Source organism: Montipora capricornis, chromosome 11 (genome assembly GCF_036669925.1).
Source record: "Montipora capricornis isolate CH-2021 chromosome 11, ASM3666992v2, whole genome shotgun sequence".
Lineage (NCBI taxonomy): Eukaryota > Metazoa > Cnidaria > Anthozoa > Scleractinia > Acroporidae > Montipora > Montipora capricornis.
The window spans coordinates 3,493,287-3,505,786 of record NC_090893.1 but is presented as its reverse complement, the minus strand read 5'-3'; the positions used below and the strand labels follow the sequence as shown (position 1 = coordinate 3,505,786).

The window sequence follows — 12,500 nt, the reverse complement described above, 5'->3', positions numbered from 1 at the left end:
TAAACAAGACATGATAGAATAGCCATTAGCTTAGTTTTGTGTGATGTGATAAACGGATAAAAAAGCTGCAGGGAAAGCCTCATTTTATAATCTTCAAAATGTGTTAAATACCATTAAATTAACGTGTCGGCCACCCTCAAAGCTTCTACGCGCGGGTTTTCGAGTAGTTTGATATGCAATTTCATTACTTTTACGTTTTTGATGCTGTAAATTTTCTTTGCTTGTGTTGTTGTTGTTGTTTTTTTTTTCGCGTTTTTAAAATATTTTCGAATTTATCGATATTCGAAAGGACGAAGGAATTGGAAAGACAACTCGGTCTTGTCAGGTCGCCAGCAACCGCACTGCCTTGACGAAAGCAGAAGGCGGATTACTCGGCATTGGTGACGAGAATTGTCGAAGACGGACAACTCGGCATTGTCGCCAACGACTACAATGCCATGCGGAATGGTTCGTTTGCCTTTTTTTTATCTTAACAATGCATGATTTTGAGGAGATATCTGCCTATGGGATGGCCTTGTGCGCTTACTGGCGCGAGGAGAACTGCCTAAGGCCGGGACTTCATCGGAAAACCAACAATAAAGTAAGGTACAATGGCAGAAGATCACGACCAATACCACCTGATCCAAACTGCACTAGACCTCGCTCTTTGGAGCTCCTTGACCTTTTAAGAACGTGAGATTTCACAACAGTATATGATTGTCTAAACTCAATGGCGACATTGTACAAAACTAACCCACCGTAGAGCATTTGAGGAACACAATAGAAACAACGACCATAAATTTCCCTAATTGCCATTTCTAGGGAACGTCTTTGCTAATGGAAGTAATGAAGAATGTGAGGAGCAGCGGAAGGTCCAACTCAGTTCTAAATGGCTCGTTAATGTCGGGGTTAACCATCCAAAGTGTTTTTATGTATTATATTTGGGGATTATTAAATTTTTCAATTGCCATTTCTCGGCAGGTCGAAATAAATTTTGCATCTTCAAATGCATTTTTTTTTTACCTTTATGGCCTTCCCACTAAGACAATCAATTAAGAGCGAACTGCAAAGAGACAGTTTCAAAGAATTCGAAATTAAGAATGCTTTTTGACTTTTTTCTCTCTCTTCGTTTTTATAGTCATATTTCACTTCAAATCACAATTTGCATTAGTTATACACGTCAGGCGTCAAGTATGTCTCCGAATTTTATAACTAGTTCAACTTTTGTGTCTATCGTAATTCTCAAAGCATGGTCTTGCGAATTCTGATATTAAAGCATCCAGCCTCAATGACATGTCATGATATAAGATAAATTTAGAATCGCGTTTTCGGCGAACGGTTACACTGAAATTTGCGTTTTGCCAAAAATGTAAGAAACCTGTTTGATATAAGCTCATTTCTTCCTAAACGTGGGACGAGTTAGACTAAGAGGATTTTCTTGCTTTTATGCTAATGCTATTAACAAGCATGATATAGGCATATAGTTTACCGGCCATTTGCCATGTTGATATTTATTTAACGTTGACTCTTTGTTAATTGCGTCACGTCTCGCCGTGATATCTTTATGATGATTAATTTTCATCATTTAAAGTTATCTTCGTTTGCCCAGGCGGGCCATCTAGAATTCTGCGTAATGCTGGCTTATGTATTACTTTTTTTTTTTTCGTCTGGAATTCTCTCGCAAGTATTCTCTTTGAATTCCGTTCTTTAGCCGCGATAAAAGACAATTTTAACAAAATGAGAATCAACCCAGATCTTGAGTTGAGTCGATTTAATTAAAAGTCTTCAATTTCCTATGTATTTTTTTTACCAGTGATAGTACTACTTTTGTCACGATTATCATTCGTATTAACCCAATATAATGAAAGCTTCTTAAAGGCTGAAAGCGCAAAAATAATAACTTAACACTGATGAGCTTTCAAGTTAAGACTATGAATCGAACCGTAGCTCAAAAGTTAGACGTTCTTATGAAAACGGAAAGAGTGTGTTATTGTTTTGTCGGAGTTGATTTTTAATATTATTGTTGTGATCCCCTTCCCTAGAACGTCGGGGTCAGTGGAAGATTATTGCCAACCTACAACTGATCTTCATTCGTTAACTATATATAGTAACGTGACAGATTCCCAATAAGATATCGGGTCAATTTCAGCTCGGAGAATAAGATCCGATGTTTGGCTAGTTATTTTTTTCCTTGTAGTGTTCTTTAACATTGAGTCGCTCATGCCATATTTTTAGTTGCTTGTAGAAAATTATGTTTTTAAAGGGCTTGAGCTTGTTTATCCCGTATGGAATGGGGAGACGGAGAGGAAAGCTTATGCACAACACTGAAAAAATGTTTACCTGGAGGAAAGACGATCCTAGATGACGAATTATCGGATGACTGTTTTTTTTTTTTCGTATGTACAGTTTACAGGCAAGAGGAAGTTGGTGTGGGGTTTATTTCCTAATTGAAAGCCGAGTCGAAGGATTGTTTCCTGCGAAGATATTGTCAGTTCGAAGATGTATCCCTCCTCCACTTAAACATTTGGTGTATTGGAGTTTAAAAAAACGGGGCGAGTCTTTTCATCCTCTCTAACTCAATTGTGTAGATTATACGACGAATGTTTTCAGGCCATACCAGGAATTTGTTGCGGGGGAGGGTTAGTGGAATCGATGCAATAGGTGAAAAAACTCTGGAAGTTTCAAGTATTGTCTATCTGAGTTGTTTGTCTAAACCGCTTCACTTCCATACCAGCATACGCTATTAAGGGCGAACGTTCTAGCATTCTTGCGAAACGTCACATTAAAAAATGTACAATCGTTGTCTCGAGATACGGCAGGGATCTTAGTTTAGTTTATTAGTTTGCGAGTAAACGAAAGGATTATAATTATTATCAATAGTATTTTTCCAAGTTTTATCACAAAGTATTAGACGGAGCCACAGTTTACCACAGTGTGGGCCTTTGGGACAGGAGAGCCCCAATCACGATTTAGGAGAAAGCTATGGAGCCATTTTGTCAAAGTCCGTATTCTCCCAATTATTTTGTTCGTCTTTGTTTTGGCACCATAGGGAGAATATATCAGTTTTGCAAAACTTTTTTTAAAATCTTAAATTAGATGTTTTTCACTCTTCTATGATCCAAGACAGTAAATAATATCGAAACCCTCGAGAAATACTCCAGCGGGAGCAGAATTTTGCACGGTTTACGCGTTGCAAATTTCATATAAGAAAATAATCCAGTTAATTCAAAAATGTAACAATATAGAAAAATAGGGGGTCGCTTCGCGTACTCTGCGAACGGGATAAGTTTGCTCTGGCATTCAGATTATTCGGTTGAGTGCCACCCAAGATATTAAGTCGTTGTGCTTCAAGGATGCTCTGGTCGTATGGTGGAGTCAAGTTCCACCCTTGATTTAGTCATCAAAAGAAGAGCCTGACTCAGTGAAACTAGATCGAAACCACTTTTTGCGGAATCTCGAATTAGTGACCAATTGGCGAGAGTAATTGGCCAGCAGATTAAATCACCACTGATCACGGAGGCCCATTTTCCCCAACGATAATCTTCGGTAAAATATGTGTTCGGGAGAGTCAAACTGTGCTACGAATTTCGATTCTACTTTGCCAAACAGCTACAGATTTCTTTACCAAAACATCGCCTGAAAGATTCGCAACCAGGAAAAAGTAGTTCCTTGCGTTTTCGGAAAGGGTATTTTTGCAATTTTTGGCACTTAAAAACGTCACCTAGCGGTTTCGGATGAGAAAATGGTTCAGTTGGAAGTTCTTAGAAGGTAACGTCTAGCTAGCAATTCCTGAAAAGGAGATATCACTCCCTAAATTTTCGGACACTTTAATTTTCTGCTAAGATTTCCGAAAAGATCATATTTTTCTAGGTGATAGGAACATCTCTTTAGACAGTCTTTATGCAGTACAAGGAACCTAGAAATGTCTCTCAAAGGCTTTTGGCTTAATTTGCTCATTGGGTTCTCAGAGACCGACGTTTTGTAAAATTGCGGATTAACCCGCGAATCAAGACTTTCCCATCCAATCATAAGTGTCACGTGAGAATGGTCACTCGTGCGATCCGAAATAAATCTCTTCGAAAATGTCGGAACCATTGATCTCGTACGGGGGATGGTCTCTCCATGTTATGCTTAGTTTCCGTGTCGTATGTGAGCGCCATCCTTCATTCTACTTCTGTCGCGTCCGACAGTTACGATGTTGTTAATTTAAACAACGATGTACAATTATATAAATAATATATCATGGAATAACTACTTTATTAGCTTCGGTCTTTGTGATAAACGGATCATTATGTTCCCAACAAAAATCGTTAATTCTCAAAATGTGTTAAATAGCATTGAGATGAGGGTAACAAGTTCAAAGTTCTCCTGGGATGACGAGTAAATGTCGAATTAACTCGGTATAGAGTTTCACCAGTTACGAATTTCCCCTTTCGCTAAAACAAAGAACTCTGTTGCCTTAATAGTCTATGAAAACAGCTGAACAAGTGCTTGTAAGCCGATATTTGCTATTTTGTGTGGGACATGGGACCTCGTTGCAAAGCCAAACCAGATGGAGCTGGAAAATTCCTTGTGACGTCGAAGGATTTAGCGTACTAAACGCTCATTTCAAATGTTAACAAAAATTGAAAATTAATACATTTAAGATAACAACTTCAGCCCTTCGAACAAACCCTTGTTTGAAGTGAAGGTCTGTGCAACTTCGATCTTCCGTTCCACTTGACCACAGCTGTTTTTAAAATAACCATTCAAAATTGACAGAGGTTTTTTTAAAATTTTTTTCGGCTTCCTGTTGTGAGTAACTTGACAAATAAGTGTTTAACCTCTTCACTGTTGCACTGAAATGGAAAACAGCAGTTTTGTCGACACAAACGCGAGCTCTCCTTCAATGGACGGTTCCGTCGTGGCCAATGTGGATGCATTCGTGGTAGGCATCGTCTCGGTCGAGGTTCTAATCGCATCCTTTGGAGTAATCGGTAACGTCTTGGTAATTACTGTATTACAAAAACTTGGCAAGAAGAAACAATCTGGTGATTACTATTTACAAAACCTTGCCATTGCGGATGTTGGCATATTGCTTTTTGCATTTCCGTTCTTTGCTCTTAGGGTAAGATTGCCGTTCAATTGGCCTTTAGGAGAGTTTGTCTGTCGCTATTTGTATCCTTTGCCAGAGGTATCGCATGGGGTATCGGTGTGGCTCGTCGCAGTTATCGCTGTGGAACGATATTACAAATTAGTTACATTTAAATCCCTTGGGGTCAATCGACTCCGTGAGTCACGAAGAGCAATTATTGTTGTGGCTTGTGTCTGGATGATGTCGTTCTTCGTCTTCTGCCTTCCGATGTACTTCGTTGTTGATTATCACGGGCTTACCAATGGAGGTGCCTGGTGCGGCCTAAAATGGCCTTCTTGGGATCACAACATGATCATAGCCATAGTGTACACAGCTTTCCTGACCTTGTTCAGTTACATATTACCCCTCATGATCATTTCGATGACTTACCTCTCCGTTTCTCGTACAATTAGGCGAAGCAGTATCTTCAACAAAGCTATAACCCTGGAACAATACGGGTTCACTCAAGACGCCAAAAAACCCTCGTCCACCATCAAAGCTCAGAGCACTCGACTCCGTCAAAACAAAAGAGCCAGGAAGATTCTCACACCACTCGTACTGGTATTCGCGATTACAATGCTTCCCCTGAATTTTGCCCGTTTGACTATGGTTATCCGCCCATCTTTAGTTCCAAGAGGATACTATAAACATGTCACGTTTGCCTTGGCGCTTTTTGTACTTCTTAACTCGTCGCTTAATCCAGTCATTTATTCAATAGTAAGTAAGAGCTTTCGTTTTCGGATGAAAAACCTTTTTCTCCGCCGTTAAAAGACGTTTTCTCACATTTGTTTTCCCAGTTAGTTATTAGACGTACTTTACTCTCTTTTGACGTAGGATAAATCAAAAAGGAGGAATGTAAATGTAAATGAAAGTACACTTAGCTATCAAGCTAGTTTACAGGTACTCCACTGTTAACAAGGTGAAAGTAACGATTGGCAAACTTAACAGAAACATATTAAGAACCCCAACTGGCGGGGGGCAACCAGTTGGCTATTTACAAAGCATGGTAGAGTTGAATCCGGGACAACCGGAAACAAATCCAAACCAGAAGTTATAACGGGATTTGAACCCGGAGCAGCCGCATGCAAACCCAGCGCCCTAACCACTGGACCATACTGCCTCCTAAAAGAGAAGATGCTTTATATTTCTGTTGAATTTAGAATAGTAGACAGGAAATATATCATCGCGTGATTATATCATCGCGTGATTCAGGAACTGTTAATTGTGCTGGCGAATAATCCATTTTTGGGTTAGAAATCACGAAAATCGTGGTCGTAACTCCTTCCATCTGACAGCGTTGTATAACAAACCAATCTGCCTATTTTCGCACCCTTCGTAAGAAAAGAAATAATTGCTATAAAAAGAAAACAGTATTCTTGAGAACCGTTAAATGAATGAAATGGACGAAAAGGAAATTTCCCCTGTCCTGCATGGATTGGCAGTTAGCTTCGCATTCACTTTGTACATTTCTTTGTTTTGTTAGTTTTAGAGATTTTTAGGTTTCGATTTGGAAATGTGGACATTGCAAAATTTCGGGCACCAAATCGTCAATGCTAAATCGCTTTAAATCCTGCATCCCATTCAGTGAGATCCACTCTTTTAGCAACGATGGCGTTATTGTAAGTCCTGATAATCATGCATTTGTGGGTGATTTACTTCATAAGAATGATCTTGTTACAAGTCTCAACCTTAAAGGCCGACGGAAAACGAGTGCTTTCCTACCCAAGGAGGCTACAAATCTAATCTAATCAAATTACCTTAAAGGAGATCAAATGGAATGTTTTGTTGAGTTTTCAGCGAAATGATGTCTATTTTAAAATGCCTCTTTGACGTAGGAGTTTGTGTCTGTGTTGCTCATTTGTATATTATTGTTTTTCATTTTCAATGAACACTTCTTAGATTAAAAACAGCAATTTATTATTTCATTTGACTGTGGCATTCGTAACAACAGGTTACTTTGAACTCAATGCTATGCATGAGGTCAAATATTCTTCTTATTTTTAAATGTTATCAACTACCATTAATCCTTACAATGATCGAGGGAGTCGAACAGAGGTGCCATCATAGAAACTAGGGACCTGAAGTATTATTGTGCAATGTGGGAGTTCAGATTGAAGCACTTAATTAAGTAATGACATTGCGTCGGTTGTTGAAAGGTGTAAGCTGTTTGAGAGGTTTCCGGAGATCTTTGGGGAAGTAGCAGTTCTTAGGAACAATACGCAACTGAAAAGAATGCACGAAGAGGTAGTTTCTAAAGAAACTGTGGTGCTGCGTCGGTGGGGAAGTAGTATACAAAAATTTGGTTTTATCAACGGAGTTGATAATGTAAATTGGCCACCGTACAGAGATTCTAAAAGCTGACGTTTTGAGCGTTAGCCCTTCGTCAGAGCGAAAACTCATGCATTCGCTCATGTTTTCGCTCTGACGAAGGGCTAACGCTCGAAACGTCAGCTTTTAGAATCTCTGTACGGTGGCCAATTTACATTATCAACTCCGTTGATAAAACCAAATTTTTGAAAGAATGCAACTTGGGGAAAAAAGATATTGTCTTTTATTTTAGTGGTTTTAGTATTATAGATTGTTCGAAAGCATTGTAACTTTATTCAGTGGGAAAGTCACTATCCAGCTGAGAGTAAAATATACTCCAGGTAAAGTGCTGGCCAAAGTTTTCGCTCAAATTTGAGCCGAACAACGTTCTTAACATAGACATATTTGCAGATACGGCGGCCATTTTGATTTCTATTAAGTCAAATAGCTATTATGGCATGCCCAGAGGGCAAATACATATTAATTTGCCTCCTGGACATCCCATAATGTCTTTCGAAACAATAGAAATCTAAATGGACGACGTATCTGCAAAAAGGTCTATGTGGTTAAAGTTGTGAGGTATACTAAGTTCGACTATGCGCGTGACGTTTGATAGGCTATTTGGCTCATGAATTATTAATGCATTTTGAAATGTTTAAAAAAAAACGTCTCTAAGTATTTGAGTCAACTGTCCTGTTAGACTACAGTCTTACATTTCTTTGACCTTTATTTACACTACTCACAAAAAAAAAAAAACAACAACAACAAATGATCAAAATAAAGGCCTTCTGAACTGACTCCCACCAACCGTAGCTGGCGGTATTGTTGGCGTGGAGAATGGGGAGAGGCGCTATGTGATATTTCACAGCGCCCTCCCCATTCTCCTTGCGGCTTCGCCGTCCCTTAATATAATTCCAGCTATGCAGGCTAAGTATGTTCTTGAAATTTTGGCTAATCTGAACCTGAACGTTACAATACAATACAATGCATACTTAATTGACCACAGGGGATTTTCAGGGCCAATGAAACAACACGTGATGATGATGAATCGGCTACTTGCATTACTTGTACATGGGGTAAACACAGCAAGAAAAGAGAAAGTGCCATAAGCAATTCAAATCAAGCATTAACCGATTAGATCATCCCCTTCACGTATTAGAGGGTTGGCTGGTTGAATTCTCAAGTTTTGTTCAGCAAAAGACGCACGCTTAAGCCCTTAGGCGTCACCGCCTTACTTGACTTGTGGGAATGAGCGTAAGCAGTGAATCTAATCTCTCCTTGTCAAAACATAGGGCCTAAACACGAAAGAAGTTGGAACGTGACGGCAAATCATGATGCATGAATGCTTACTTTGAATCTCATATGTAAGCCATGGCAAGATTTAATCTTTTTGTAAATCCTGTGTTCGTAGACACATCAAGTATGTGCACAAAAACGAAAAATAAGCGATTAATTTTCCTCAGTGAGTCTCCAGTTATGGTTCTTTTCTTCCAACGTTATGCTTCCTTGACTCTTCGTAAGTTTTCTGTCTGAGCACAAACTTGTTTCGCCCTCGTGGGTGGCACCATTCAGGCACGTTTCTGCCCTTTATATTCTTAGATCAGAAAAGCATTATACCGTTTTACGCCATTAGTCTAAGTCACGCCGCCATAATCTTTCCAAATCATTGAAAGGCTAAGACCCATCCATAACAATACAATTTATTTTCTTAAGATTAAGTATATGTTAATTTGCTAGCTTAAACTATCACCCATCTCAAGGATTAAAAGAGATTACAACTCAGAGAAAAGAATTCGCCGTTATTTTTAGAGATTGTTTTCTTTGCTGAAATGCAAGTGGTTTAATATATCAACTTTACCTTTTTTTATCTTGTATGGATATGATAATCTGCGGGCTCAAAGGTTAAAAAACCCAATCATCTTTCGCTGACTCGCTGCGTATAGAAGATCTTTATGAAGGCTCTAGAGAAAGGGAGAAAGACTCAGTTTTGAAGTTCTACGACTGGAAGCCACCAAAAAGGTTTCCTTTTTTTAACCATTGAGTCAAGAGCTTGTAATTTTTTTTTTAATAAGCTCGTCCGGAATCCAAAGTCCTCCTCGCTTTCCATGGAGTGAAAACGGGGTCTATTTTTGGTAGACAAAATTTTCTTTTGTCAGTCAAGGTAAAAGTCTACCATAAAGGTGCTGAGACACGAGGGGTCAGCAGGGACACGTTGCAGCGACAAAAAGCGTGTGTAGTGCACACTGAGGAGACATGTGCACGGACAAAATCACAACATGTGTGCACACGTGAAAATGTTGCAGCGGCATGTCCCCTCGTGTGAGCTGGTACTTTTATAATTGTGCAACACCAATTTGGGGGTTATTTTGTCCCCGCGACGTGTCCCATGAAGTTCAACTTGTTGGACGAATTGGAATGAATGTGAAAATTATTTACATATCATCCACTTTCCTTTGTCTTTGTCCAACCTCGTTCCCAGGATTCTCTCCTACTCTTTCCCTGGGAAGAGTAAGAGAAAACCCTGGGAACGAGGTTGGTCTTTGTCCTCTAAAGCTCTCTGTGAAGCTGAAGTTTAATAGATCCAAAAAGGCCTATTGCTTGGATTTGCTGAAAAGCAAGATGATATGAAACCGGGTTAGAGAGTAAGTCCCCCATAATTGGCCTTTTCCGATGAAAATCATTTCTGTCAAGAGATGATGAGGAAAGAAACGGATTCCTATGCCCCATCAGAGTTTTTTAAATCTCTTTTAATTTTCGCAAAGCTAATTTAAGTTCTCGTTTCCAGTGCCGCGCATATTTAAAAATTTCATTACGTCATCATAACTGGCCAATCAGAGTCCCATGTATGTGGGATCCGTTCTCTTTCATCATCCTCTCTTATAGCTGCTTCTTCCAGGTTGTTTCTGTATCATATGGCGTGGTTATTTTAAAGTCGACACCCTATTGGTCAGTTCAGTGTTAAAGTGAACCACGTGTTCGTAAGAACAATATAAAGATAACCTTCAAAGACTAAAAATGAATTTCAAGTAATTATCACAGGGCACAGGGATTTGCTCAGTGAGTTGAGTGAGTGAGTCAGTGAGAGAGTGAGTGAGTCAGTGAGTGAGTGAGTGTCAGTGAGTGAGTGAGTGTCAGTGAGTGAGTGTCAGTGAGTGAGTTAGTGAGTGAGTGTCAGTGAGTGAGTGTCAGTGAGTGAGTGAGTGAGTCAGTCAGTCAGTCAGTCAGTCAGTCAGTCAGTCAGTCAGTCAGTCAGTTTCTTTGAGTAAATAGTTGTGGAAACCTATCTGAGTGGAAGGAGACCCCTTCTTCCCCGGCTATTTAAGAATCGTGGTGGTCAGATCGGGATTTGAGACCGAAGCATCCGACTGCAAATCATGTTCCTTATCCACACTGGGGAACTTTCCGCCTTACCCGCCTCTCATGGAAGAAGACCAGAGGATGAGCAAGAGAAAACACTGCGCGTGAAAGAGCAGAGAACACTACGCATAAAAGAAGAGCAAAGAAAGACAATGCGTATGGAAGAATAGCTGACTGAGGACCGTGACACTGCGCATTGAAGAAGGGCAGAGGAAGACTCACACGTGCACGGAAAGACAAAAGAAGACACTGCGCAAGATTCTGAACTTGCCACCAACCAACGAAAAATGCAATGAACGACACAGATTAATGGAGACCTTGCTTTGTCCCAGCCCTGACCCTTTAGACGGATTGGAGGAAACACTTGTGATCATCGTAACGACGACTGATATAACTGTGAGCTTATGATATATTGACTTAAGAAATTCCGTTTACACGAAACGGTAAACGGCAGGGTGCGGTGTGTTCCGCGAAAATCCTCTCACGATAAATGCTCTTGCTCGTCAGAGGAATGACTCGATATCTGAAGCTAACAGCCTGCATGAAATGAGCTAATTTTGAACAAGTTTCTTCCATTTTTGACAAAAACGCAAATGTCAACCAGACGCAGAAAGGAGCAAGGATGGCACAGTCGGCAAGTGCGCGACCTTGGTGCAAGAGGTCCTGAGTTCGCATCCCGCATTTCGACTTCTTTCCGTTCTGTGTACCTTAAAACGGAGCACCGATGGAAATGGGGAAGTAAAATGAGCGCACCGTCTAATTCAGTTGAATTACTGTTACGAGTTATCGACGTTAAATATGGTTGCTTTGCTTTACTTTACTTTACGTTTGCTGTTGGCCTGCCGTAAGCTTTATTTCACTAATAATACGACTCTGGCGTAAGAACGCGAAGACACGGCTACAATCCTTGATCTAAAAATATTACTTCTCGTTAATTAATGTATTATCACTAATCATTTCACGATTATTCTAATTCGTGTAGGATGTAGATTATCCAGGAACCACACTGGTATGAACTAAGTTGAAGTTTAAAGAGAGATTTATACAGTTGACAGGTAGTCATGTCTTCCAAGTAATCTCAAATTTAGTCATTTTAACTTCGTACTCGGAATGGAACGGCAAATAAGTTAAGCATGCAGGTGCTATTGGTTCCGAGCCGATTGCTCTTAATTAACTACAAGCCCGGTTGCTAAGAACGAATTCGGCCTGTGAATTGTCAGCGGTATTCCTTGCGCGACAAGTGCCGTCCGTATTCATGGCAATATTTCGTGGAGTATTAAATCTACGGCGGCAACCACACGATCAAAAACTTTCAACACGAATCTCGCAAAGGTGGAAAAAAGTTCCTTTCAAGGTGAGAACATTTCTATTTTTAAAGAGTACGCTCACTTCGCTTTCTATGGCATTCTATAACTTGGTGTACTAATTCAGAACCTGTAATGACAGTGTTATTTTTCTTGTGGCGGACCTGAAATTCATTCTTAACTTTTCTGAAATTCATTCCCAACTATTCTAAGTTTGTGCTCAGTTGTATTTTGATTTAGAATACGTTATTTAGACGTGCAGCTTTTGTCAATATATACACACGCATATGTCCATTGTGTATGTAGAACAAAACTTATAAGAAATCAAAGTGTCTGCACCATTCTTTGATGAATAATGCAAAGATGCTTGAAAAGCCTAATGTGACGATACAAATGGTGGTATTTTGAGAAGCCATCCTAAATTATTACAACCATTAACA

At 39.7% G+C, this 12,500-nt stretch overlaps 3 protein-coding genes across 7 annotated transcripts in view; 1 reads left to right on the top strand and 2 right to left on the bottom strand.

The window, feature by feature from the left end:
* The window catches only part of LOC138023691 (galanin receptor type 1-like), a 15,188-nt gene extending 9,574 nt beyond the window's left edge, over positions 1 to 5,614 (bottom strand). The window contains exon 1 of one of the 2 annotated variants that reach the window (XM_068870732.1): positions 5,483 to 5,614. The gene's annotated coding sequence lies outside the window, so the exon portion shown is untranslated. The remainder of the gene's footprint in view (positions 1 to 5,482) is intronic. The other variant, XM_068870733.1, reaches the window with a different exon arrangement.
* LOC138023693 (galanin receptor type 1-like) overlaps positions 1 to 9,593 on the bottom strand; it is a 14,384-nt gene extending 4,791 nt beyond the window's left edge. Inside the window, exon 1 of one of the 4 annotated variants that reach the window (XM_068870736.1) lies at positions 9,258 to 9,593. The gene's annotated coding sequence lies outside the window, so the exon portion shown is untranslated. Of the gene's footprint in view, positions 710 to 733; positions 1,252 to 9,257 lie in introns of those variants that run through there. The other 3 variants (XM_068870737.1, XM_068870735.1, XM_068870738.1) reach the window with 3 other exon arrangements.
* Positions 4,240 to 6,015, top strand: LOC138023692 (galanin receptor type 1-like). Its single transcript, XM_068870734.1, has one exon. The coding sequence runs from the start codon at positions 4,823 to 4,825 to the stop codon at positions 5,858 to 5,860; it is 1,038 nt and encodes a 345-aa protein (XP_068726835.1). The 5' UTR covers positions 4,240 to 4,822; the 3' UTR covers positions 5,861 to 6,015.
* Positions 9,594 to 12,500: the final 2,907 nt, after the last annotated feature.